Below are 27762 nucleotides of genomic sequence, written 5' to 3' on the forward strand. Positions count from 1 at the left end.
AAAGTGCTAATACCCATCAGCCACATCAGCATCACCCAGGAATCCTTAAAAATTCCTGAGTCTCGCTGATATACTGGGTCTGAGAAATACTAGAAATTCCTCGGTCTGAGAAATACTAGAAATTCCTGGGTCTGAGATATACTATCAGAAACTCTGGGGTAGGGCACACAAATCTGACTTTTTTTTTTTTTTAATTTATTTCTTTAATTAATTTATTTTACTTTACAACACTGTATTGGTTTCACAAATCTGATTTTAAGTTCTCTTTCACGTTGAAAAACCACTGCTCTAACCTGCCAAAATTCTGCAGCAGATGCTGAGGCTTAAAAATGGCCACTTTTAAAAACTTTTTCTTAAAAACAAAACAAAACAACAGGACAGTTAATGAGAAATGGGTTTCTATGCCGAGTGGACAGAATAAAAAGGCACATATAATCTAGACCTTATATAGTGCCCAGGAAAAACAAAAAACGTATTGATTATCTCGTCCAAAAGCCTAACATTGGGAGTATTAAAATAGTTCTGGTAGAGGCCTGCTGGGGCTTCTCTCCTGGCTCAATGATAAAGAATCTGCCTGCCAATGCAAGATGTGCGGGAGCCTGGGGTTTGATCCCTGGGCTGGGACATGACTGAGCGACTGTGTGCATAGCACATAGCATAGCTTCTCTGGTGGCTTAGATGGTGAAGAATACGCCTGCAAAGCAGGAGACCTGGATTCGACCCCTTGGTCAGGAAGATCCCCTGGAGACGGCAATGGCTACCAACTCCAGTATTCTTGCCTGGAGAATCCCATGGACAGAGGAGGCTGTTGGGCTACAGTCCATGAGGTCGCAAATAGTCGGTGGCGACTGAACACAAAGCACATAGGATAGGCGTGTTATGCTCTGGGGAGCCTAAATTAAGTAAAACGTCATCATGCCGGTTGCAAATTCTTTGTTCCCTCTATCCTCCACTGAAACGCCCTCAGAAAAAAAAACGCTGGGATTCCTTCTGGCCCTCTGAAAAGTGTGTTTCTGATGCAACCGCCCATGAAACAAGCGCAATCCCAAGTTAAAAACCTCCAAACCCGGGCAGCGGGGCCGGCGCCACCCTCCCTAGGCGAGCAGGCCGTTTCCAGCCGCACCCTGCGGGCGACAAGACCTTCCTTCCCCGCGATATTCCCGAAGATAAATAAATCGCTCCTTGTTTTTTTTTCCAGACCTGAAATTAGCGGTGACTCAGAGGACTCAGGGATGCCACAGTCGCCTTGGGAAGGAGGAAAAATGCGCAGACTTTCCCCCTAGCCCGAGGGCCTGACGTGCCGGGGCTGGGCCAATCACGGGAGGTTGGCGGGAATCGCACCAAAGTAGGTAAAAAAATGCGGGACGCGCCCCCCGCGAGGCCGGCGCCGGGCTCCCGCAGGCCCTCCCTGTGGTCTGCTCCGCCGCGGGCCCCGCCCCTCTGCCTTCCTCGGCCCCCCCTCCAGGCCCCGCCCCCTCGGCCCTCCTCGGCTCCCCCCCCAGGCCCCGCCCCTCGGCCCTCCTCAGCACCCCCTCCGGCCCCGCCCCTCGCCGCGGCGCACACCTGGCCAGGTGGCTACTTCCATGTAAGGAAAACGGCAGCGCAGTGGGCGGGGGCTCCACGTGGCCCCGCCCCTCTCTCAAGCCCCGCCTCCTCGTCCGAGCTTGGGGAGGACCTCGTCCGCGCCCCTAATTGATGAGGGGTATTGAATCTACACCCCCGTCTCCGGAAGCTGAGGAGGACCCCGCCTGCCTGGAGTCAGAGGCTGGGGGGTGGAGGTGGGGGGGTGGGGAGGGTCCGCGGGGGACGGGGCGTTGCCAGGCCGGCCGGTTGCCTAGCAACGGTGGGCAGCTCGTGACGTGCGCAGCCGCGTCGGGCCCCCGGCGCCGGCCCACCCCCGGGAGGCTCGCCCGGGCTGCGGTGAAGAGGACGCTCGGTAGACTCGGCGACAGCCGCCTCCCTCTCCGCGCTCTGCGATCGCTGCGGCGAACATGGTGAGCGGAGTCCTGGGGCGCCGCGAGGTCGGGGCGGCAAGGGAGGGAAGAAGGGCCCCGGCTTCCGCCGCCGCGACCCCTGGGCCGCGCGCCGGGGCGACTAGGCGGCCGCCACGTTCTTGCTGTCGCCGCCGCCGCGAGGCCTCCCGCGCGGCCTCGGCAGTCCAGCTGGGGCCGACCTCCCGGCTCCCCGGCTTCGCCGCCAGGGCCCGCCTGCCCTCCCTCCAGTGGGGGCCTCGTCGGCGCTGGTTTGGTCGAGGCCAGGCGCTGGCGGTCAGCGACTCGGGCGGTTTCGGCCCGGGAGGTCTGTGCATCTAGGGGAAGGAATGAGGCCTTGATTGAGCCACCTGGGGCGGGGGAGGGGGGCGCGGGATAACCACCCGGCCTGACCCGGGCTATTCCGAACCCGGCCTGTGGCACTGGACTGCCGCCCGTCCTGCCGGGCGGTGGCCTGTCTGGCCTCCCCGTGTGGTCACAGATTTTCTTTTACCTGCAAACATGTTGGCTCTGCCAGCCCTTGGCGTACAGCGGGGCGTCCCTGACGCTGGGATGCTAGTAAAAGTAAATGAAAAAGCTTTGTCAAGTCTATCAAGTTATCCGAGTTGCTTGAAAGTAAACAGGTGAATAAGTTCCGCTTATTCTAGATGTTGGACCTTTTGCTTAATGTACCTATTTTCCTCTCCAAAGTGGCATTCTAGTTTGCTGTAGAACCGTGGTATTAACTGGACAACCAAGTAGAACATTTAGTCATTTTCTTTACTCCGCGCACACTGTTACCATTTTTGGTCAATGATTTGCAGGCGAAGGCTTACCAGACTTTGCTAGAAATATTACACTGTTATTGCATCTGTCTGCCTGAAAGCAGCTGGGACCAGTTCATCTGCATACAAAATGTTTTCACTGAGTAACAGTTTGCGTTTTCTTAAGGTATTCTTTCATAGCTATGCCAACTGGCTCATTAGTGGAAGAAAAAAGATTAACCAGTAGTTTCTTGATGACTGAGAATACGGAGTAGGAATTTGCGTTCGATTTTTGATTCTTCTTTGGTTTAATTCTGTGAGCCACAGAGAGGATCAGCATCTTACAACTTTTTAACTGCTTTAAGATTATACTACTTTATATGTTACTCTACATTAAAAGACTTCATCCAACGGCTTTGAGTTTTCATCAATTTAAGATCATCCCCTCCAATGAGAGTGCTTTGAATCAGATTGGAGCCTGCTTTAGTGCCTTCTGATATGACATAACTTCATTTTCTGTTAGAAAAAAGAATCAAGCCTTTTTACTTTGTTAAATGCTTGAATTTTAAAGCTTAACTTCTTTATTTCTGTACATTCAAATAAAATGAACAGTCTGTTTTATTTATGGCTCAGGAGGAGGAGAAATAAAAATTAGTTAAGATGGGTGGAGTCTGAATACATTTCAAACTTTTGAAGAATTTATGAACTTCTCTTGTTTGAATGCTTTCAATGTGAGTTCAGAATGCAGATGACCATTTCTATTTTTTTAATTGATGTGTAGTTGATTTACAGTGTATTAATTTCTGCTGCCCAGAAAAGTGCTTCAGTTGTACATATATATCTACATACACACGTATACATTCTCTTTTTAAATATTCTTTTCCATTGTGGTTTGTCACAGGATATTTGAATATGATTTCTTTTGCTATACAGTAGGACCTAGTTGGTTATCCTTTCTGTATATAGTAGTTTCCATCTGCTAGTCCCAAACTCCCACTCCATCCCTCCCCTAACCTCCTCCCACTTCACAACCATGAATTGAATTTGTTCTCTGTGTCTCTTCTGTAGATAGGTTCATTGTGTAAATGACTATTTTTAAAGGTTACTCTTCTGTTTAGCCTTATGAGCACAAGAGCATCCTCCCTTCAATCCAGCTGTTAAAGAATATAGTGAAGATTGAAAAGATTGAAAGTTATTCCAGACTATAGCACTTTACCTCTGTGTTTGAAACTATTTAGATCTGTTGGTTAGATGCTTGCTTTCAAGTTTCTTAGCCTTTTTTTTTTTTAAGATTAAATATTAACTGCTGATGAGTTTATTCTACATTAACAAAATCACTTCCTGGTACTCACTCACTTCTAGAAGCACTTGAGAATAAAGTAATTTGAAACCAACTCCAGAAATCACCCTGGGCAGTTTAAAATGAGTTTAAAATTCATGTTTGCAAAGTCTCACTTTACAGTGCCAAAAAAAAATTAAAAAAACCCAAAAAACACCCCATAAGCGTGCCCTTCACAGGAACCATATACACACTCCAAACAAACCTTGGGTGTGCCAGTTTCCTCATACGAAGATTATTACCAGCCTACCGTCAAATTCCTAGGGTTATCTGCTGAGTAGTTCTTCCTCTTGGGTATGGATTGACACATCACAAGAGACCGGCCTAGCTACTCTTGTGATGGTGTAAATGCATTTGCATCATAGCTGTGTGGCTCTCTGGGGAGTCAGTGTAGTCTTGCCTCCGAAACAGTAAAGGTCTGTGTGATGATCTAACCCTTCAGTTCAGTTGCTCAGTCGTGTCTGACTCTTTGGGACCCCATGGACTGCAGCACGCCAGGCCTCCCTGTCCATCACCAACTCCCAGAGTTTACTCAAACTTATGTCCATTGAGTCGGTGATGCCATTCAACCATCTCGTCCTCTGTGTCATCCCCTTTTCCTCCTGTCGTCCCCTTTTCCTCATCCCACCTTCAGTCTTTCCCAGCATCAGGGTCTTTTCAAATGAGTCAGCTCTTCGCATCAGGTGGTCAGAGTATTGGGGTTTCAGCTTCAACATCAGTCCTTCCAATGAATATTCAGGACCGATTTCCTTTAGGATGGACTGGTTGGATTTCCTTACAGTCCAAGGGACTCTCAAGAGTCCTCCAGAAGCAGAGTTCAAAAGTATCAATTCTTCCTTAACCTCACTCTGGTCAGAACTCGGTCTAACAAACTGAGCTGTTGGCTCAGAATGAATTATAAGTGTATCCTACCACCTGATGATAAGCAAAAACGTTTTTTACTTAAAGCCGTCCAGTAGAAAAGGCTGGTCATGTATTATTCCTGTACCCATTTAAAATACTTGAAAACAGTCTGTAAAGGATTAATGACTTGGGGCCTTTTCTGACTCTCTATCTGGTTTTAAAATAATTTAAAAATTAATTTTGAAACATTTTAAGCAGGAAGGTACACAGAATAACAGGTTCCTTTGTACAAAAAAAAGAGAAGATTAACTTTTTGCCATATTTCAGATTTTTATGTTAGGTAAATTATGTATCTTCTTCATCCCATTTCCTTCCCTCCCTAGAGGTAATGTCTCCTTGTCAAAGAAGTAATACACTTACTGGCCAATTAAGGAGATGATTTTTGCAGGCTATTGGAATTGAGAGAACATTAATTAAAATGAGGAACATCTGCAAAAAAGAAAGAAACCTGGGGCTGGTAAACTGAGGAGTCTTGAGAAAGCCTGGGGACGGGTCTTAATCTGGGGGTGAGCAAGGGCAGGGTCATTTTGTTACCCTGAACACAAAATGACGGGAGTGGATTTCTTAATCATCTCTGCTTTGTAGGAGCACAGGGCTCAGGTACAGTTCAACATAGTCACCTGCAACTGATTCATTTGATTCTCATTGATGTTCTACACTTTGAGCTGTACATGTGTGTATATGTAATACGTTTCCTTGATATATTTTTAGCTTTTATATAAATGTTACCATGCTTCACGCATCCTTTTGCAACTTTGAGAAAAAGAGCTTTGTGAAGTTTAGTTTTAGTTTGCATCCCATCAGCCAGTTTCTCTATTTCTTTTCACTACTTGGCATTATGTGACTTTGAAAACCAATCCAGTAGGTGTGAAATGGGTTCTCATTCTTTTGTGTTTCTCTCATTAGCAATAGTTGAGTATCTTTTCATTTTTTACAAGCATGCGTTCTTAGTGAGCCTGACATTGTTTAAATACTTGTCATGTCTTCATCTCAGCTCAAGTGTGGATCCGTAAAGTAAATCCAACCTTAAAATTCATGGGAGATTGTCAGAACCAGACCTGCGTAATGAAGACTGATGTCCCTCACCTCTGGCACCTGCTTTTCTTTAAGCTCAATATTTTTAATTCTAGCCAGCTGCCCTATGAGGCTCTGATAGTGGTAGAGTGATCCAGAAGAGTTCCATGTTTGACTGGATGTGGAGATTAACATCCTTGCTTTATCCGTATCCTTTTCTTTCTTTTTTCCTAGGCGATATATTTAGCCAAGATATTTAAAAAAGGAAACAAACATGGGGATAGATGGAAAATCTGTACTTTCTCTCAGTTTTGCTGTGAACCTAAAATGTCTCTCAAAAATAGTCTATTAAAAATAAGTAAAACAAAAAAACCATTATCGTTTTTCAGAAATAGAACTAGTTTAAGTCAAAATGATGTTTTTAGTATATAGGAAGACTAAACATTTGTCTTTTTATGACAGTGTAGCTGTTTTCTTTCAGTAATAATTGAGCTGAACTCAATTTGAAATCTGAAAAAAAATTGAAACTCTTTAAAAACTGTTGTTTTAAAATGTACATTGTTTTTATCTACAGAGTAAGGCTCTCATCTGAATAGCTAGGTCTAGTCTCAGTTGGACTCTTTGGTATTTGCATACCTAAATAATGCTTATCATTTTAGTATCTTGAGCTTCCTACCCACATTGCTTAATATTCCTCTCCAGGTTGTCCATGAGAGACATACCCAAAGATTTGTATTATACATCGCACTCAGAAATACTTTAATCCATTTTTCTTCTGTCCTTGCCTCCTTGCCTCAATGTTACAAGTGAGTTTTCACTTAGAATTGTCCTTCTAAAAGCTGTCCCCTATTCGTTTTGCTTGAAATTTTACGTTGGGAGAAGCATAGAAGAATAGACGTCAGATTGGTCCATCTCAGTAATGCTTTGACAAACTTGTTGCTTCATTCATCATGGAATCTTCTGTACAAGGACCCCGTAGAGTTGAGAATGTAGTCTGGAGTGATCCTTAACTCTTTTAAGATTGCCTTCTGGTAGCTGACATTGTAATGCTTATGTGTTCTTTACCCTATTTCATGATGTGTGTGCTGTGTTAAAACTGAAGAATCTTTTTTTGGTAGATCTTTAAAAAGTAGCTGATTTCAGTAAAAATGCAATCAAAATTCTTAAAATTCATACTTGACAAGGGACCATCAAAGAACTCTTACACTGTTACAAGGTTTAGGATGAGTGCTTGAAAGGTAGAAACTTCAGTTGCATACTATAGCAGGAAACCTAAATTAAAACTAATTTATCTTTGTATTTGTGCTTTTAGATCATGTTAAGGGAAGACTGTTTACTCCTTTCAACATTTTTGCGTTACTTTATAGGTTGTTGCTCCTCTTTGTCTTATCACAGAAAAGAAAGATGAGTTTTCTATCCATATTCCTATCTTGATCTGCTTTCAGGAGATTGCCAACTTGTAAATGTAATTAGTGTTTATTTTTAAATTGTTTCATGTAGCCCATTTTTTCTCATAGTTTTTTTTTTATATTTTTTTAGTAGTAATAGAGCTGAAAGTAAAGCATGGGCAAATATGGGTAAAACTTCTCTAGGTTGCTAGGGAGCAGTCTTATAAGTCAGTTGTCGAAGCTCTGAGGAATTTTCAAATCACTGTGTTAGACCAGTGGTTGTCGAATAGAAATAAAACGTGAATTACTTATGTATTTAAATTTTCCAGTAGCCCCATTAGAAAAGTAAAAAGAAAAGATGAAATATATTTATGTATTTCAATGTATTTAAATCTTCCAGTAGCCCCATTAGAAAAGTAAAAAGAAAAGATGAAATATATCTGAAATATGTCAACATTTAATCAATGTAAAAATGAGACATTTTACATTCTTTTCTCATTCAAATTGTTTGAATTATTTATTTTTATACTCAGTATATATTTTTATACTCAACACATCTCAGTTCAGGCCCTCAGTTTTCATTGGAAACATTTGGTATATATGTAGATATAAACTTTATAGTTGAAAAAGTAGATTGACATACCTAAGTTGCTCCAAGCATACTTAGTTTTCCAGTAATGGAATGGATAATTGATTTTAAAGTTTAAGTTAGTTAAAGTAAAAGTGAAGTTGCTAATTTGTGTCTGATTCTTTGCAACCCCATGGACTGTAGCCTACCACGCTCCTCTGTCCATGGGATTTTCCAGGCAAGAATACTGGAGTAGGTTGCCACTTCCTTCTCCAGGGGACCTTCCTGACCCAGGTATCGAACCCACGTCTCCTGCATTGCAGACAGACTCCTTACCGGCTGAGCCACCAGGGAAGTCCCTAAGTTAATTAAAGTGAAATACAATTAGAAATGCAGTTCCTCGCCACACTGGCCATGTTTAATGGACTCAGTAAACCACATGTGGTTAGTGGCTACCTTGATGGACCAGCGTCAGACTTTGTGGATTGGCCTATTTAATTTGTAAGGGGAAGTTACTGTGGATACCAGCACTCTTGTTAATTCCCTGCATGTTTGCTTATGACTGTGCTGAGATAGCACTATTACTGGTTGCACTGTTTTATGTTACTTGTTAAGATGTTTTGTGGAACTGGACTGTTGAGCTCCGTAAGATAGGATTTGTGTATTTCAGTAGGATTTGTGTATTTCAACAGCACGGGAAGTCTGTGCTAGTAGGCCCACAACAGATGTTGCCAAATGAAAGTGGACAAGAGGACACTCTTTGTTATGATAGGGCAGGATCCCATAGAGATGAATAGCTTCAATTTTTATACTTTTTATTCTTCCTTACCTAAACAATGGAAATTGAGTTTTAAGTACTTTTTCTTTGTATACTGTTATTATGTAATTTGAGTCTTACAGTGAAAATCCTTTGAGATAGATAAGGCAAGTATTATCAGAGTGGCAGCTTTGAAATAATTCTGGCATACAGAAACCCCTCAGCAGTGCCAGTTCCTGTCTCTTAAAAATGAAACAATGATATTTGATGCTCATTGAGGCATCCTGAACCATAGAAAAGCACTTGAAAGCTTAACAAATGAAAGAACAAGAAGTAATGCTGTCTCAGATAACTTATTAGTATTTACTGTGTGTCCGGCATTGTGTTACTGTATCTCACTCATCCTTACAGAAGCCCAGGGAAGGGGTATTGTATCATAGCTGTGAGACTACACCAGGTCTGGCTATCTAGGTGTTTTGACTCTTGCCACTTATTAACTATATGACCTTAGACACCTGACTGACTGTGCTGTGTCTCCAGTTCATCATGCTTCCAGATGGGGATGGCAATAGTACCTGCCATCACAGCATTCCGCGTGAGGTGTGTATGTGATAAAGCATGCCTGGCGCATGGTAAAGTGCTGCTTATCAGCATTGGCTAAAATAGTAAACCACTTTTGATCCAAATTACACACATAGTCTCATTTCTTTATATTCTGATTACACTAGCGCATACTTCAGTAATTGTAGATAAAATGTAAACAGTGGGCGAGTGCATTAAAACATGCCTTTTTAATTGTTTATTGTATTCCTTAAATTCATGTTATTTTACTTGGAATCATTATACATGATCATTTTTTTATGATCGACTTTTCAGGTGACTTTGATTCTCAATATAAAAAATCTTGTCTTCCACTCATATTTTTCTTGAAGTAATTAATGGAGATTGAAACAGTTCTTCTTGACCCTCAAGGTTTACAATGGAAGTGGAAGTGTTAGTCGCTCAGTCATATCCAGCTCTTAGCAACCCTGTGGACTGTAGCCCACCAGGCCCCTCTGTCCGTGGGATTCTCCAGGCAAGAATACTGGAGTGGGTTGCCATTCCCTCCTCCAGGAGATCTTCCTGACCCAGAGATCGAACCCAGGTGTCCCGCGTAGCAGGCGGACTCTACCATCTGAGCCACCAGGGAAGCCCCAGGGTTTACAACAGCAACAGTTTATTCATTAAATACTTGAAAAATTATATGCCCAGAACTGACCTCAGCACTTGGAATACAGTTCTGGGTAGAGGGGGGGGTTGTGTGTATGTGTTAGGCAGAGGACGTTGATAAAGATACCAGAGTTAAGGTGGTGTGTCATGTGGTTTTGTTTCCCTGATGTTGAACACCTGTTCATGTGCCTCTTGGCCATTTGTATGTCTTTGAAAAAAACGTGTATTCAGAGCCTCTGCCCAGTTTTCAATTGAGTTTTTTGTTGTTCCTGAATTGTTTGAGTGAGTTCTTTACATATTTTATATACTAACCCCTTATAAAGTACATGATTTGCAAATATTTTCTCCCAGGAGTTCAGTTGGATGGTTTCCTTTGTTGTGCAGAAGTGTCTTTATTGATATAGTTCCACTTATTTTTTGCTTTTGTTGCTTTTGTTCTTGTAGTCAGATCCAAATAATCATCACCAAGACCTATGCCATCTGTGTTTTCTTTTAGGAGAGTCACCATTTCAGATCTTACATTCAAGTCTTTAATCCATTTTTTGAGTCACTTTCCTTATGTTGTAAAATTCTTTTGCACATGACTGTCTCCTTTCCCAGCACCATTTGTTAAAGCACTGTCCTTTCCTGTTGTACAGGTGACCCTTGAATAGCACAGGTTTGGGTCCACTTAGGCGCGGATTGTTTTCTATAGATTTGTGCTGCGGTACTACACAATGTGTGGTTGGTTGCATCCACCAATGTGAAAGAAACCACGGATTCAGAGGGCTGACTGCAGAATTATATGCTTATTTGCAGCTGCATCGAGGGTCGAGCTCCCTAACTCCCAAGGTATTCAAGGGTCAACTGTATATTCTTGGTTCTTTTGAGGTAAATTAATTGACCATATATACATTAGAATATCAATTATAAGAAAGAAATGTTAATAACAGATGTTGGTGAGGATGTGAAGAAAAGGGAACCCTTGTGCACTGTTGATGGGAACGTAAATTGGTGCAGTCATTATGGAAATCGGCCTTCCCTGGTAGCTCAAACTGTAAAGTGTCTGCCTGCCATGCGGGTTAGATCCCTGGGTCAGGAAGATTCCCTCAAGAAGGAAATGGCAACCCACTCCAGTATTTTTGCCTGGAGAATCCCATGGACGGAGGAACCTGGTAGGTTATAGTCCTTGGGGTCACAAAGAGTTGGACACGAATGAGTGACTTCACTTTCTTTCTTTTTTTCATTATGGAAATCAGCGTGGAGATTCTTCCAAAAGTTCAAAAGGAACTACCATATGATCCACTTCTGAGTATTTATCCAAAGGAATAAAAGATGTATGCAAGCCCTTGTTCATTGCAGCATTCTTTACAATAGACAAGACATAGAAGCTGCCTGTGTTCATTGATGGATGAATGGATAAAGAAAATGTGGCATATATATGTGCATTTATAAATACATAAATGTAATATTATTTAGCCATAAAAAAAGATGTTTTATCACTTGCAACATGGATGGAGCTTGAAGGCAACAAGCTAAGTGAAGTAAGTCAAACAGAGAAAGACAAATACCATATGATCTCAATTATACATGGAGTCTAAAGAAAAAGCCCACACTCACAGATAAGAGAACAAGCTGATGGTTGCCAGAGAGGATGGTGAACGAAATGGGTGAAGGTGATCTCAAGACACAAACTTCCAGTGTCCCCTGGATGTCATGAACAGCTTGGTGACTATAATTAATAATACTTACTGAATATTTGAAAGTTGCTAAAAGAATAAATCCTTAAAAGTTCTTATCACAAGAGAGAAAATTGTAAGTTTATGCTGATGGAAGTTAACCAGACTTATGGTGACTGTTTCACAGTGTATACAAATACTGAGTCATTACATTGTACTGTACACCTGAAATTAGCACAGTTTATCAATTATAGCACAAAAAATATCTTGCAATTTCACCATCTTCACAAGTACTTTCATGGATCCTTGATGTGATACACAGTGAAATGAAGTAATACTTATGAAATGAAGTAATGTGAAATTTTTCTTTCTTTAAAAGTTTTTTTTTGGTCAATCAGTTATGAGGAACCTAAAAAACAAACATAAATTTTTGCAAACAGCATTCAGAGGACTGAAGTTTTGTGTCTTTAGGAAAAAGACAAGAATAGTATGTCTCATCAAGAAAAAAACAGTCTAAGGGAGATCAATTGAAATTGCTAGAAGTGTTTTTAAAGTGAAAGTGAAGTCGCTCAGTCGTCTTTGACTCCCTGCAACCCCAGAGACTGTAGCCTGCCAGGCTCCTCCAGCCATGGGATTTTCCAGGCAAGAGTACTGGAGTGGGTTGCCATTTCCTTCTCCAGCAGATCTTCCCAACCCAGGGATCGAACCTGGGTCTCCCACATTGCGGGCAGACTCTTCACCATCTGAGCCACCAGGGAAAAGGAAATTTAGAAAGGAAATTCCTTTTTTTAAAGGAAATTTAAAACAAAAACTATTTATTGGCTGCACCGGGTCCAAGTTGCAGCATGTAGGCTCTAGTTCCCTGACCAGGGGTGGAACCCAGACTCCCTGTGTTGGGAGTGAAAGGTCTCAACCTTTGGACCCCTGAAGTTCTGCTTACAAGTTTTTTGCTTTTTTTTTCCCCTTCAGGAGACCATAAAGTTTTGAGATACAGTCTTTTCATTGGTGTAAGAACTGTGCTATAAATGATGGGGGAAGTTATCTTGAAGGGCACTTCATGAAAATGAAATAACCATTTTTCAGAACCTAACCAAGTGGACGGTATTTCTTGGGTAGAATAATTAGTTCTCCCCCTTAAGGAGTGCAGCCTGGAGAAGGTTGACCGCGTCCTTGGTAATGCTGTGCTGGGAATGATTATCCTCTGCGTTGGCACGTGGAAACCTTGAGTCACTCGGGTTCAGGTGGTGGTTGAGGGACCAGGTGAGCCTTGCCTTCCCAGAGGAAGATGCCTGAGCTGAGCCCTGGAGGCTTTGCCAGAGGAGAGGAGGAAAGTCAGGCCCCGCTAGTGTGTGTGGTGCATTCAGGGAGCCACAGTTGTGCCTGACTGCGGTTACGTGGTGCTTGTCAGGGAGAAGTGGGAAAGGAGACTGGAAAGATACAGCTAAAGGACTCGGCGTGGCGTGGGTTTATCCTGAAGGGAATCAGACGCTTGAAAGAGAACAGGGAAGACCTCGGGCTCTTTGCCAGTGTGCTCACTGCTGCTTGCTGTTCACCCCCTCCCATTTTTCTGTCTACATTTTGGGGGTGGGTAGGAGGGGGGGATGGGGACTTTTATTTTCTCTGTCAGGTTTATTGTTACTGTTTTTTTTTTTTTTATTGTTTTAAAATTTTTTGTTTGTTTTTTATTTTATTGTTGTTGCTGTTAGGTTTTATTTCTCTGTCCGGTTTGTTACTGTTCCTCCCCACCCTTTCTGACTCCCTGCCTCCCAGGTGGGGTGGGGAACCCGTAAAACCTAGTCAGATTGTCTGTATGATTGCAGGCAATCTGAATAAGAGAGATTATTTTTTAGCAACTGGGCTTTTTATTATGTCTAGTCTACTTTGGACGTTGAAATAATTTTTCTGTAAGATTTGTTTTTCTTCTGGTGGGTTATGGCAGGTGGTTCAGAGAATTTAGGTTTTTGAAGGAGAGTTGTTTTTTTCCCCCCCAACTAAGTAAGGTGTATCCATAAAATCATTTTTGTGCACCTCTGAGCTTTACCATATAGCTGGTTGAGTGGCTGTTTGATCTATATAGACTGTCTCAAGGACGTGATCTGTGTTTTGCTGTGAGGTGAAGAAGGACCTCTACAAGTGGAAATTGGCTGTGAATTTAACGCTGTTTGGTCGCCATGGTTTGTGGGAATGAACCAGTGAGTTAGGGCAGGGAGTTAACTTGGAACATTTTCTGGACCACTGATAGTCTGTGTAGTGATTGTTTAAATGACAGAGTGGCCATCCCTCGGGGTGGTGTGGCCTTGGGAGACAGGCTCTCCCACATCGAGGTCCTGTGGGCACCTACCTATCTTGGCTAGTGGGGCAGGAACTTAATTAGCTCCTTCTTGCACCCTTGGTCAGGCCCCCTTGAGCAAGGCACAATCTATAAAACCATCCTCAGCAGCTCCGGACAGTTTGGACTTATCAAGGGATAGAGGATGCTGTGTGTTTGCTGGTCTGATCTATACTTACTGGGCAGGGACAGACTGTAGGACAGAAACTGTTAGCTCACCCAACAGGTCCAGGTTGTCATCATTGTGAATTTTGGTTCACTGCTGTAGGTCAGTTTTGTAAGTTTTAAACTATCTGGTTGTTTTGACTTTTTCCAAATTAACACATGGAATACACCCCCTCCTCAAAGAATCTATTATCTGAATTCACCCCCAAGATTGCCTCCTCACCTCCAGCAGCGGTTGGCTATAATTATTAAACTCCAGTTGAAATCCTGACCCTTGGAGGCATTATTTTACTGCCTAGTACAGTAACTGAGTTTCCTGATGACACAAGGCATCCATAAAGCTAAATAATGTACTATTTTTCCAAGACAGAAAATGACATAATAGGCTTTATAAATTTGTTTACCCGAAATGTACTATTTTCGTACGTATTGAGTTAATTTTTTGTGTTGTTTTATATTAAGCTATTTAAAGTCCTCAGTTGCATCAGCCATAGTTCACATGCTCAGTCACCCCATGTGGTAGTGGCTGCTGCGTTGAACAGTGCAGATGGAGAATGTTTGTGTCTCACAGAAGGTGCTGTGGCTCAGCACAGCTCTCTGGAAGAGTGGACTGCAGAGTTAGAGATGCATGGTCAGGCTTCAGGGCCTGGTGGTAGAGTGACACCTACACATGGCCACCTGCTTTCAGCGTGATAACTGAGCCAGAAAAACTCTTCTGTTGACCCTTGCCAGAATTCCTGGGATGTAGGGTGGCGGCAGAGTGGCGTTCAGGAGACCTGGGGACCTAAATGCTTCTTAGACTTTCATTCATATTTATTTGAACGTTCAGTGGCATTTTGGTAGGGAGGGTGATCTATGTGTTCAGCACCCTTTTTGACCCAGAATCTGTGAGGCTCTTAAACCTTACATGTAAAAATGTCCCTGACATACTTGTCACTCTCATTTGTTATCTCAACATTATTGCTGTGAGGCACTGATTGTAGTAGCCAGAAGCCTAAATATTTTGTAGTCATTTTCTGTTTCTCTTGGCCCATGTGCAAGGATAGTGTAGGTAAAGGATATTTGTGAACCCAGTCTTAAACTCCTCAATTCCTTTGATTAGCAGTTATGCTGGGTGTTAAAGAGTTGGCAGGTTGAGAAAGGACATAATTAATGCTTTTTTTCTGCCAGGTGTTGTAAATTTGAAATTTATTTGTCTGCTATGCAGTGTCCCACTTTCAAATATTTCAGACTCTCTCAGCTTAGAGAAATAATTTTTTAAAATGTAATAATTTTCTGAGGTAAGACAGTAGCTTACATTCCTGTTTTCTCCAGTGAAGGCTTTGTTAGGTATAGTTGACATCAAGTTCGGAGCCAGTCAGGCGTCCTCCTTCCGTTTGGTGGTGTAGGCATAGACCACTGTGATTTTGGGGGAAGATGGGCTGCCGTGAACCATCACATTTTAGCTGGTTCAGTTGTTTACAGTAATTGAATCAGAAACTTGAGCTTCTTTCAAAGCTCACTAGAATGGAGAGAGTTGATGTTTTAAATGTGTTCATCTGCAAGTTTAAAATACCCAGTGTTTCACGGTCTTTGTAGCTTTTCCTTCCCTCTCTGTTAGTGAAGATAAGTTTTTAAAAAGAAGTGTACACTGAGTGGATGTTGAGTATAAAAGGCAGTGTCTCCATGTATTCATTTAGTCTCTGAATCAGTGTTTTACAGAAGCTCTTCTAGAGATGACTCAGGTTTGAGATCCATTTCAGACGAAGTATCCACCTGCAATGCAGGAGACCTGGGTTTGATCCCTGGGTTGGGAAGATCCTCTGGAGGCGGGCATGGCAAGCCATTCCGATATCCTTGCCTGGAGAATCCCCATGTATAGAGGAGCCTAGCGGGATAAGCACTCCCATGCTTCAATAACAAGTTAAAACTGGTAACCATATGAGATAAAATACAGTGAAGTAATCATTTAACAGCAGCTGTTTTGACAAGGGGGTGGAGTTCTGAGAGCAACTGCTAATTCTCCAGTGGTCACTGGTACAGAAGAGAGAGAAACTCAAATCGTGGATAACATATCTTTTTAAGGTAATCACAAGGTTCTTGTTGTAATAGCAGATCTATTTTTGCTCTCAAGATTTTCTTTCCTAACTGCAGCAGATTTTGGTCTTATTTCAGAATATCCTTTAAAGGTCTTTATTGTTAAAACTTTGCAGCTGAATATAAATAACTCTCTAGAAATAAATTTTCTTTTTTCTTTTTTGGCCATGCCGGACAGCATGTGGCATTTTAGTTCCCCATCCAGGGATCGAACCAGTACCCCCTGCAGCAGAAGCATGGAGTCTTAACTGCTGGACTACCAGAGAAGTCCCTAGAAATTAATTTAGAATCCCAACTGAGCTTGGTTTTACTTTAAAAAAAAATACTTTTTTTTTTTTTTTTTTTTTACAGCTGAGCAGTTAATATGTTAATAATTAACATTTTAGAAAAATACTGAAAACTGCTACATATGGGAGAGGATCTTTTCTGTTAGGTAAAAACACAGTGAACAAGTGATTGTGTGTATCGGAGTTAACACTTGTTTTGAAGATTCCTTGTAATGTCTTTTTGTGGTAACAAATCCACAGGACTTACTACTCACAGGAATTCTTAATCATTATGATAAATGAACCATGTTTCAGAATAATTGGCTTCTTTTCTTTACTGCTGTGTCTTCTATTTGAAACACCGTATTGACACGGTGTTGACATGTAAACCCCCTAAAGGGGTTAACACCCCTTTAGGCTTTACGAGGAGACTGTGTCCCCCAAAATGCTTTGACTTTGGGCCTATTAGTTTTTGTAATGTATTCTTATCTCTACTGCTTCATTCATTATAAAAATTGTAGGCAGAGAAGTAAAATAGCAATGAGTGCTAAGATTTTATCATGTTTCTTGAAACTTAAAGCAGCAGTGTAGCGATCTTCGCCTGGAGTTTATTGGACATGTAAGAATCTGAGTCTGCCCCAGATACTCTGAATCAGAATCTGCACAATCTGCATTTTAACAGGATCCTCAAGTGATAATACTGATCTGGTGCTCACCCCTAAATAAGTCAGCTGAAGGAACTCATTTACTTGGGAGATATTAAATGACACACCCGAAGTGATGCAGCTCGTTTGTGGGAAAGCTTGGGTGGAGCTTTTGCTCTCGTAATTCTGGTGCTTTAATTTCAAGTTAGCTTCTTTTGGCCTCTAAAAAGTTAGTAAACTATAGTTACTTAAGGATTAGTTTTCCTTTTTTCCATCCCACCAGTCTTTACCCCAGCTTTGCAGTTGTTCCTCGTTGCCTGCTGATGGAAGGTGGAAGAAGAGCCTGCTGGTGCCCCGAGCCCGTGGGGGGCACGGACAGAGCCGGCTGGGCTGGAGGAGCGGGTGCCTTGCCTTCTCAGTCGGCCCTTGCGGTTTTTGTTTTAATTCAGCTTCATAAGAGTCATTATCAGGGGTCTAGGGACCAGTTTAATCTTCCATACCAAATATATTCCAAGTATATGCTAAGTAAACCAAGGTCTAACACATTGAAGCATATTTGGTTCATTACAATCGAATCTAATAAGCCTGTTGCCTTGCGAATTTTTTAAATTTCTTTCCAGGGCAAAAGTTGGTGTTACAGCGTTAACTCATCACAAAGAGATTGTACTTCTATAACGTCAAAGTCTCTAAAGCCACCCCAATGGGAAGGTTAGAAAAGATGAGTGTTTCGTGATGTTAGTCAGCCTCCTGATGACTGAACACTTGATTCTGACCCACTCCTTCCCATCCTCCGTCCACAGCCGGGGTGTGGAGCACAGGTGACTGTCACCTTCACCGTGTCCGCCTACCCTCCGTGTGCTCTTCCCCTTTCCCTGATGAGGGCTTCATCAGCTCTTGCCTTGCTGACAGAATCAGCCTTTCAGATGATGGTCTTGCCACAGTTCTCTTCCTGCTCCATTGTCTTATGCGTCATTTCATTATTTTCCGAAAGCACAGCTCTGGTCACCTCTACTTTATGTTAAAAATATCCAGTGCCTCCCTCCTCCCCCTGCCCCATCCTCATCTCAGTTCCCTCTTCTCGTGTTGTGCACGCTGGGTCCTGTTAGTCAGGAACTGTCTTTTCATCCTTCCAGTCCCTCAGAAAGAGTGACTCACAGAAGAGTGGAAACTCTCCGTGACTTACCTGCATCCCCGCCCCACCCCCAGTTTGCGTTCTATAAACGCCCTTCTGTTGGAGTTTATCAAGGAATAATGAGTGTTTTACCCCTGTCTTCATCTTCTCCAACAGTGCACGCCCTTGAGAATCATTCTTCTTTGATTTCAAGGGAATATAAAAGTGAACAAGACAGACTTAAGAGTGTTAGGGCACTTACCACCCCTTTGGGGAAGATAGTCAAATAATCTTCAGACAAGACTTGAGACTGTAGTGAGTGTCATGGGCTAGAGACACATGGAAGTATGTGGTAGTGGTTTTAACTCAGTTTGGTTTTAGAGAATTGATCTGAGGTATAAAGAGTGAATGAGGCAGAGAAGGGTAAAAAATCAAAATAAAGATTCTTAATTTGCTTTACATAGATGACTGTGACGACTGGGACAATATTTCTCCTAAAGCAGTAACAGAAGGTTTAAGAAAGTATCGTTTAGAAGTGGGAAAGTGATATTGTGCAACTTTTGAGGTGATTTTCCAGCCTTGGTTTTCTGTGTGTATGTGGATCAGATTAGTTAGGATTGAAGTGAGTAGGTTAGGTTTGGATTAGATCAGGCGGGATTGAGGTGAATTACGGCTTCCCAGGTGGCTCAGACAGTGAAGAATCCACCTGTGATGCGGGAGACCTGGGTTCGATCTCTAAATTGGGAAGATCCCCTGAAGAGGGAAATGGCTACTCACTTCAGTATTCTTACCAGGAGAATCTCATGGACAAAAGAGCTTGGTGGGCTACAGCCCATGGGGCCACAAAGTGTGGGACACAACTGAGCGACTAACACCTTAACTTTAGTGATTGGATGTGGATTAGATTAGGTGGGATTGTGGTTCTGTTGCTCAGCCATGCCCGACTCTTACAATGAAAGAATGATTAAATGGCCTAGTTACCTTAATACTAAGTAACTGCTAGGATCTTTGTGTATTTTAACCTCCAGAATTCTTACATGCAGTTTTAAGCGACAGCTTTATTGAGATTCAGTTCATAGGTCGTAAAGGACAATTCACTGATTTTCAGTTTATCTCCAGAGTTGTGCATCCATCACCACTGTCAAATTACAGAACATTCTGTCTCTACAGAAAGAGGCTCCATAGTCATTCTCCATTCCCTCTCCCCACTGAAAACCACTCATCTACTGTCCATGGATTTGCCTGCTCTGAACATTTTATGAAAATGGAATTGTGAGATATCTGGCCTCTCACATCTCTGGTCTTTCACTTGTTCAGTTGCTCAGCCATGTCTGAGTCTTTGCGACCCCATGGACTCCATCATGCCAGGCTTCCCTGTCCTTCACTGTCTCTGGGAATTTGCTCAAACTCATGTCTATGGAGTCAGTGATGCCATCCAACCATCTCATGCTCTGTCACCCCCTTCTCCTCCTGCCCTCAGTCTTTCCCAGCATCAGGGTCTTTTCCAGTGAGTCGACTCTTGAAATCAGGGGGGCCAAAGTATTGGAGCTTTAACATCAGTCCTTCCAATGATTATTCAGGATTGATTTCCTTTAGGACTAATTAGTTTGATCTCCTTAGTGTCCAAGGGACTCTAAAGAGTCTTCTCCAGCACCCCAATTCAGTCTTTCATTTAACATATTGTTTTTCAAGGTTCATTTGAAGTGTAGCAGGTGTGAACATCTCATCGTTATGGTGCGTGTTATTCCATTGTATGGATATGCCACGTTTTGTTTATCTGTTCACCAGCTGATAAACATTGAGTTCTTTCTACTTTTTGGCTGTTAGGAATAATGCTGCCATGAACTTTCAGGTACAGATTTTTGTATGGGCGTTCATTTCCTTTGTATATACAACTAGGAGTGGCATTGCTGGGTGTTAACTCCATGTTTAACGTTTTGAGGAACTGCAAGACAGTTTCCTGAAGCATCTGTTGTTTGACAGGTTCTTTCAGCAATGTTTAAGGGCCCTATTTTCTCAACAGCCTCACCAAGATTTGTCATTGTCATATTTTTGGTTAACAGCCATCCTAGTATGTATGCAGTATTTTTTCATTATGGTTTTGATAATGCACTTTAGTAATGTTGAGTATTTTGTCCAGGTGCTTCTTGGCCATTTTTAAATTTTTCTTTAAAGAAATGTCTATTCAGATCACTTGCCCATTTTTAAATTGGGTTGTCTTTTTTTCTTTTTTACTGTAGTTATAAGGTTTCTTTTTATATTCTAGATACAAATTTCTTACTGGATGTATGATTTGCAAATATTTTTTCCTAGTGTGTGGATTATTTTTTCATCTCATGTGCATTTTAATTTCTTAAAAAACTTGATGTTAATTTTGGGTATCATTAACAATTGGTATTGTTCAGTAGTTAAATTCCATTAAGTTTACAGTTCTTGTTTTAGAAAAGCTAACATGTGAACCAAAGTAGTTAATGAAGCATAAAAAATTGTAAATAAAGTTAATGAGAATAGCACATTCCTTAAGATGAAAAGATCAAAACCTAGTTTTAGATCTTCTGTTACCAACATCTTGTGTGACCACTTCTTCATTTGGGGCTAGCAAGTATACATGATAAAAGGTTTTGTTTTTTTCTGGTCAGTATAGTCCTGAATTAAGCTATCCTCTTTGTTATAGCAGTGAATATCTACTTTTAATTAGGATAAAATTGACATGTAACATGTAAACTTAGGGCTTACAGGGTGTTGATTTTTGATACGTTATGTATTGCAATACAGTTACCACTGTTAGTTAGCTAATACTTTTATCACATCACATAAATATTTCTTGTGGTAGAGATAGTTAAGGTCTAGTCTCTTAGCAATCTTAATTATCCTAATTTTAATTTAAAACTTGGTGATTTTTTAAGTGAAATTTTAAAGGTATGTGACTGATACATTACTGGATATTAATCATAATTTTGACATGTGAATAGAGCAAAAACCTTTTAAATATTCTTTTATTAGCAAAGGGTATGCTGTAGAAGTGGAGTTTTCCCAACTCGGCCACTCTGACCATCTGTTATTCTTTATGAAAAGAATTTGGGAGGGGGTGTTAACACCTGAACTGGAGAGATAACTACCCACAGTCTGGGCTCTGTGGGCTCTGAGCAACCTCTGTGAGAAGAAACTAGTCCAGCACCCCAGGAAGCTCTGTCTTCCAGGTTCTAGGGTCAGAGGAGCCGCTGTGGCCAAATCTTCCCTTACTCCCACGTAATGTGATGAATGGCTTTGTACATGTCATCTTTTTAAAGTTTAATGACTGAGATTAGTGTTTGCAGCTCAGATTTTCTAGTCTTCCTAGTAGATGACATGTAAGTGCATACCAGTCTATAACCAGAAGTCATAGTGTTTTTTATTTGGCATGATAAAAGTTGTACCCCTTTATGGTGTTCTTTTTTTCTCACTCTAGGCCTCAGGAGTGCAAGTTGCCGACGAAGTATGTCGCATTTTTTATGACATGAAAGTTCGGAAGTGCTCCACGCCAGAAGAAATCAAGAAAAGAAAGAAGGCTGTCATCTTCTGTCTCAGTGCAGACAAAAAGTGCATCATCGTGGAGGAAGGCAAAGAGATCTTGGTGGGAGATGTTGGTGTCACCATAACTGATCCTTTCAAGCATTTTGTGGGGATGCTTCCTGAAAAGGATTGTCGCTATGCTCTGTATGATGCAAGCTTTGAAACAAAGGAATCCAGAAAAGAGGAGCTGATGTTTTTCCTGTGGTAAGCATCGTTAAAAATATCAAGTTTCCATAAACTCAGAGTTAATCTCTTGTTGTCAGCTTAGCTCCTCTCTGGAGTCTTCAACATGCTGTGCCCAGAGCCAGCCCTCTCCCTGATTGATTTTGTACTTTTGAAATGCATGCGGTTGTCATCTCCGATCGTGATTTGTTCTTCGTCCACTCTCCAGGAGGGTAGCTGCTGGTCACTTGGGGCTATTGACGTGAAACAAAATCAGAAGTTCAACTTTAGTTTGAGTCGCCACATTTCAGATACCCAGTAGTCACATGTGATGAGTGGCCGCCTCGTTAGGCAGCAGCGAGACATAACATTCCCATCACTGCAGAGAGCTCTGGCAACAGTGCTGCTTTACACAGTGAGAAAGAACTGTAAAGCCATTTACATGGCCTTTTTCTTGAAAGGCTGTTTAAATTATTTGGGTCTTTTCAAGTAAGTTCATACTTGAGATTAAGTTTGACTTGGAAGTCACCCTGATTCTCACTTAATCATATTACCATACATCCCATGATATGGAATTGCCATATAGTGAGAATCTTCTCCAGCTTCTAAGGGGGATGGGGCAGGTGGTAATGGCCTGTGATTTGGGGGCGGGGTGGGGGTGGGCCCTGTGGGTCCTCTGGATCCTTTGGCCTGAGCTGGGCAAGGCAAGCAGGGGTTTATCTCTTAGCTGTGTGCCAGGGAACTGGGAGAGCATTTTGGTTTCAAGGAATGTGACTCTAGGCCACCCCTAGCCCACTGCGGCCCTTGGCTGCACCTGGGGAAACAAAGATGCCATGGGGTCGCAGAGATGCCTTGGGGTCATCGTAGAGATGACATGAGGTCATATTGGGCTCTTACTGTGGAGCAGGCCTGGTAGCCACAGACACATGCTTAAAGATAATACTGAGTCTTAAAACCAAGCATGTTGAATGAAAGTGCATCTGTTAAACTCTTACTTCTGCTACATGCCAGGTGTTGTGTTAGGTCTGGGAAAGTAGCTGTGAAAAAAGCAGGGAGAGCCCTGGCCCCTCTGGAATTTATTCTGAGCCGCAGATACGGCAGGTAAAAGTTTAAGCTTTTAAATTGGTGACTATTTCCTTCATTTGCACTATTTTTATCCTGTTTTTTTATATCTTTCCCCATTAAGAAAATGATACATCCTTATTAAAGAACATTTGGAAAATAAAGAAATGAAGAAGAGAAAATTCCTGTGTTAGTGCTGTGCTTTATTTTGCATTGTTACTTTTTAAAAGATAGAACTTTATTTTAGGAGTTTCCTGTAAAAGGCTCTGTTTAGGGCCCAGGGAATGGCTCTTAAAGTATTTTAAAGATCTGGTTAGAGTAAAATGAGAACAGCTAAATCTTTTTTTGTCCCTGACCTATTTTACATAAGAAAAGTACCCACTTAATTTTGTAGCTCGTGCATCTGATGTCCGTGTTGTGGCTTTGCCACCCTCCTTGGACCTTAGAGTTGGGAGGAATGCACATCTTGTTCCCAAGAATAGACTTCGCCTGCTGTTACCAGGCAGCAGACTAGGTGAAGGCCACACAGGTCCATGGTGTTCATGACTGTTGATGTCCTGGAAATGTGGCCACTAAATGGAGTTGTTAAGTGCTTAAAAGTATTTAACTACACTCCTTTTACTGTTTGGTGTCGTCGTGTGGAGTGCAGGCGGGCTTGAGGTTCGATGGTGCGGTGAGAAATATGCATGTGTGGATGTGCAGTTTGAGTAGATGAGATTTTTCTGTGCATTGTTAATATATCAGTTACTTTTCAGTATTGCTGCTAAAGAATGTGGTAAAGCGTATGCCGTATTTTTTCAAGAAGGGCAGGCACTGAAAAGTTTGTGAATATAACATAATAGTAATATTAACAAGGCATCATTATCGCTGAACTTCCATTAAGCTTAGAAAAAGAAATCTTTGTGCTGTGTTTTGTGACGCTAGACTGAGATGGAAAACAGGCGCACACGGTCAGAATTTGCTGCTGGAGTGGGCCTGGGTGTGAGACCGGCTCTGAGGGCAGTGCGGGGCTTGGACTTCGCTTATGTTCTTCTCCCGAAAACAACCTGAAGCAAAAACTGGGAGCATTTCTTAATTCTAGATGACAGACACTTGATTTACAGATTATTCTCTATACTCTCCTGTATTTTGAAAGTTTTTCCCACCAGAAATTATTATAAAACCACTCATGAAGATGGTGGTTATTAGCCTGAACTCAGTCCTTTATTGATACAAATGATAAAAAGTTATTTTCAAGAAGACAATTGATAATACAGGGAGTTATCCAGTGTTGTTTATTTTCGCCCATTAACTGAATCTGGTCATTGGTCCGTGACTTTTTCCCTTGGACAACACAAGTTGCTCTATGCATGCGCATCCAGCACAGTCTAGGAGGAGCGGAACTATAAAGCTATGCAGTTAGAAAAGTTCTCCCAGAAGGTTGAGGGCCCTCCCTCATCTGATGCAGATGTGTAACACGATGTTAGTTGTGCTTTCTCTAAACTGGTTTTCTTCTTTTTGGGCCCCCTCTCCTCTCCAGGGCACCAGAACTAGCTCCTCTGAAGAGTAAAATGATCTACGCAAGCTCCAAGGATGCCATCAAAAAGAAGTTCCAAGGTAAGGTCTAGCCTCTGCCAGGTGTCAGGGGTGTGGCAAGCCAAGGAGTGGGGCTTCGTTTCAGAGCAGTGCCTCGTCTCCTTGGCAAACCTCCACACAGAGCGAAGGGCACTGCTTGTTCTGAGGCGCCTCTTCTCCTTGGCAAACCACACAGAGCGAAGGGCACTGCTTGTTCTGAGGAAACCCGGAGGCAGAGCCTTCTCTCAGCATGTCTCTGCCTCCTGCAGGCCCCTGGGCCGGGAGGCCTGTACCTGATACTCTGCCCTCTCAACATTGCGTGTGTGTGTGTGTGTGGCTTGTTCAGTCTGGTTTGAAACTAGTTTCAGACGCTGTCATGTTTCTCTTAGGGCAGGTGGAGACAAATTGGTTTACATCAGTCATAGTAAGTGATAAATCTGCTGTTGCCTCTGAACGTAGCCAAGTAGCAAAAAGGACTTGTTCACAAATGTGAAGGGATGCTCTTATTGCTGGCTTTTCTTTGGAATGGTATGATTTTTAGGTTATTGACTCACCTGTGTCCAAAGGAGAATGGCCTCAGTCCTCAGACTGGCCAGGGCTGGCCTGTTATATGTGACTTGCTGCTAGGTCACGGGGATCCTGAGAAGATGGCCTGGACCTACTTACTATCTCCAGCCAGGAGAAGACGCTGGTATGATGGACAGAGCATGGGGCCAGTGCCCGTTACCCACTGAGGGCTAAGCTTGTCGTCTAACTGCTGTGTGGCTCGGCCCAGACCGCATAACCTCTGTGGGCCTGGGTCCTCCCAGCTGAGTGGGAAGGCACTCACCTTCCTGCTGTGACTGGCTCCAAACTGCTGGGAGAGCCAAGGTCACAAGGGCTTGGCCCAGGGTCATGTTCATTTGGTTTCACTGTGACTGGTTTTATATTCTTGCAGTAGAGCAGATTTGCCTTAGCTTGTTTTACGTGGAAAAACAAAATTCTCACTTCCTTCCCTGAAACCTGGTGCTGCCTCATTGTGTCCCTGCCCAGCTCTGCATGTGCTTGTTTGGTGTGGGGTGTGTCCCAGCTCCATGTTGCCCTCCCAGAGAGGAGCTGCTCCGTGGACGCGCTCTGGTGACACGTGAGGCATCCCCCTCCTGCCCTTCTCCCCTTCTCCCCAGCAAAAGCATCGCTGGCTTTCTCTCAGTGGCCCCGCGTGGTCTAGAATCTGCCCCACTGTGCTCCCAGCAGCTCAAGAAACGGTCTCAAAATTATGGAAAACCTGAAAACAAGGCAGCTTTTCAGAAGCGAGCAGCCATTTCCAGAGCCTCTGCTGTACACGCCTGCATCACGGGACTCCTTGTGCCGTTGCTGTCCTGAGAGGGCCGTCACTAGGCCGTCTCGGAGCTGCCCGGACGTGGGGTGTGGAGCCACCAGCGGGAGGGCTGCTTTCTGGGCAGAATGATCCCCTTTGTGCCTTACTCCTCAGTCCAGCCGACTGAATCACAGTATCGAATTTGTGTATTTATGTAATTTCAAAAACCAAGAAAAAGGATCCCTGCTCCTGCTTTTTAACTTTTTTGTTGACAACAGCGTACCTGTAGAAAGTGTACGTGAAGCATGGTTGTTTCCTGATCTGATGACCGGCACCTGAGCCTCACTGCTGCCCCTCCCTTCTCCCTGCCAGGGACACCAGCCCCCTACTCCTAACAGCGTAGAGTAATTCTGGCTGATTTTGTTATGTGAGTGGAAGCGTCTAGAATGTGCGCTACTAGGTCTGGCCTCTTTGTCAGCACTAGTTCGTACGAGTCTCTCGTCGGTGCCCGTGGTTTCAGATGACTCATCACCGTGTACTCATCCACGGTTTGCTCTGCCACAGCTGTCCCACCCCTGTTTGAACCGGCCTTTTAAAATGGTTTGCTATGTTAAATAGGTAACTCCTGCCATAACTAAACATAATTGTTGTCTTTCCTCCCTAGGCATAAAACACGAATGTCAAGCAAATGGGCCAGAAGACCTCAATCGGGCTTGTATTGCTGAAAAGCTAGGTGGATCCCTAATTGTAGCTTTTGAAGGATGCCCCGTGTAGACCATCATCTGGTGCCACAAATCGAAAGCTTCCGTGTTTAATGTTATCCTCTTGCTATGTATAAGTAAAGCAGACAATGTTTAGGCTAGGGACTCACTGAAGGGGAGCTGTCTTGTCATTTGTGGGGGTAAACTATTCTATGAACATGTGCAAATGGCCCTAAATAAATCTACACTCTAAAACTTTATTGGTGTGAAATTAACTTCTTACTGGCCAAATGCCTGTTTGGATGAGTTGGTTTGTTATAAACATTTTTGTTAAAGCTCATGATTTTTAATATTTAATAGTGCAGTTCACAAACCAGTAGAAGGCCGCATGAAGAGAATTACTGCATCTTTGTTAACCTCAGCAATTATTTACTTTCTTTTTTGCTTAGAGATTTGGTCATAATCTGGTGGTAATTTTGGCCCAAATTTCTTTGTTCTGTTGAGCTAAACTGAATAATGGAAAATAGTTCTACTCACAACATGTAACAGCACTAAAGTACTAACTTGGTAATTCTACTGGATGTGTGGTGGAGACTGCCTTGAAAGGTGTAGGCTTCGAACCAGTGCTGACCTTGCAGAGCACTGTCACAGCCCAAAGTTCGCAGAGGAAGCTGCTTGCACACCTAGGGCCGCGTACTCACAGGTCTGGTCAGGAGGCTGTTCTGAGAGTAGCCTTTCACCCTGGAAATCAGGAGAATGTGCACTGTCTTGTAACAGCGAATTGTAAAGCAGATCTGGGCTCTAGCGTAACCCACTTTGTTAATGAAAACGGTGAGGGAGGTGTATTGACAGACTGCGACTCCATGCTGTCTTTAACTAATTGTGTCTCCTTCAGAACTTTGTTGCTTCTAGTATAATGAAGTATGAAAGAATGTTACTTTTACTCTAGGGCCTGGGAGAACATCTTCCTCTCCTAGAGTAGCTTGCAACTGTACATGCAATGGGGAGAAGGTATGATGGGCAACACGGGAAGCCACGCTGAGCACCCCTGGAAGTGACTGTCCTTCACATCACAGGCATAACACTGAACAACCTAGAGATGCACAAACAGTGGAATTTTAGAAGTAGCAGTACTGGCTTTATGTAATAAAGGAAGCATTTTTAACTTCTCTCCTGTGTAATTATTCATGCGTGACTTGGGAATAAAGGATTTTGCCTTCCACATGTATGGTTATGTGTGGAGGTTTGGCTATTTCAGACAATTACAGTTAAG

The 27762-nt window shown here is 42.7% G+C and overlaps 1 protein-coding gene and 1 long non-coding RNA gene across 2 annotated transcripts; both read left to right on the plus strand.

The window, feature by feature from the left end:
- The first annotated feature begins 1840 nt into the window (after positions 1–1840).
- DSTN (destrin, actin depolymerizing factor) lies at positions 1841–27658 on the plus strand. The gene is made up of 4 exons (XM_020879051.2): positions 1841–1994; positions 21610–21917; positions 24457–24533; positions 26453–27658. The coding sequence occupies exons 1-4, from the start codon at positions 1992–1994 to the stop codon at positions 26560–26562; spliced, it is 498 nt and encodes a 165-aa protein (XP_020734710.1). The 5' UTR covers positions 1841–1991; the 3' UTR covers positions 26563–27658.
- LOC139036625 (uncharacterized) lies at positions 24540–26025 on the plus strand. Its single transcript, XR_011489448.1, has 2 exons — positions 24540–24915; positions 25033–26025. It is a non-coding gene; the product is annotated as an uncharacterized lncRNA (long non-coding RNA).
- Positions 27659–27762: the final 104 nt, after the last annotated feature.

Source organism: Odocoileus virginianus, chromosome 9, assembly GCF_023699985.2.
Source record: "Odocoileus virginianus isolate 20LAN1187 ecotype Illinois chromosome 9, Ovbor_1.2, whole genome shotgun sequence".
Lineage (NCBI taxonomy): Eukaryota > Metazoa > Chordata > Mammalia > Artiodactyla > Cervidae > Odocoileus > Odocoileus virginianus.

What these genes read in the sequence shown, in the direction of transcription:
- DSTN (XM_020879051.2), top strand. An exon ending in GAGCTGATGTTTTTCCTGTG is followed by an intron (nt 21,918 to 24,456) that starts GTAAGCATCGTT and finishes TCTCCTCTCCAG; the next exon opens with GGCACCAGAACTAGCTCCTC. An exon ending in CATCAAAAAGAAGTTCCAAG is followed by an intron (nt 24,534 to 26,452) that starts GTAAGGTCTAGC and finishes TTTCCTCCCTAG; the next exon opens with GCATAAAACACGAATGTCAA.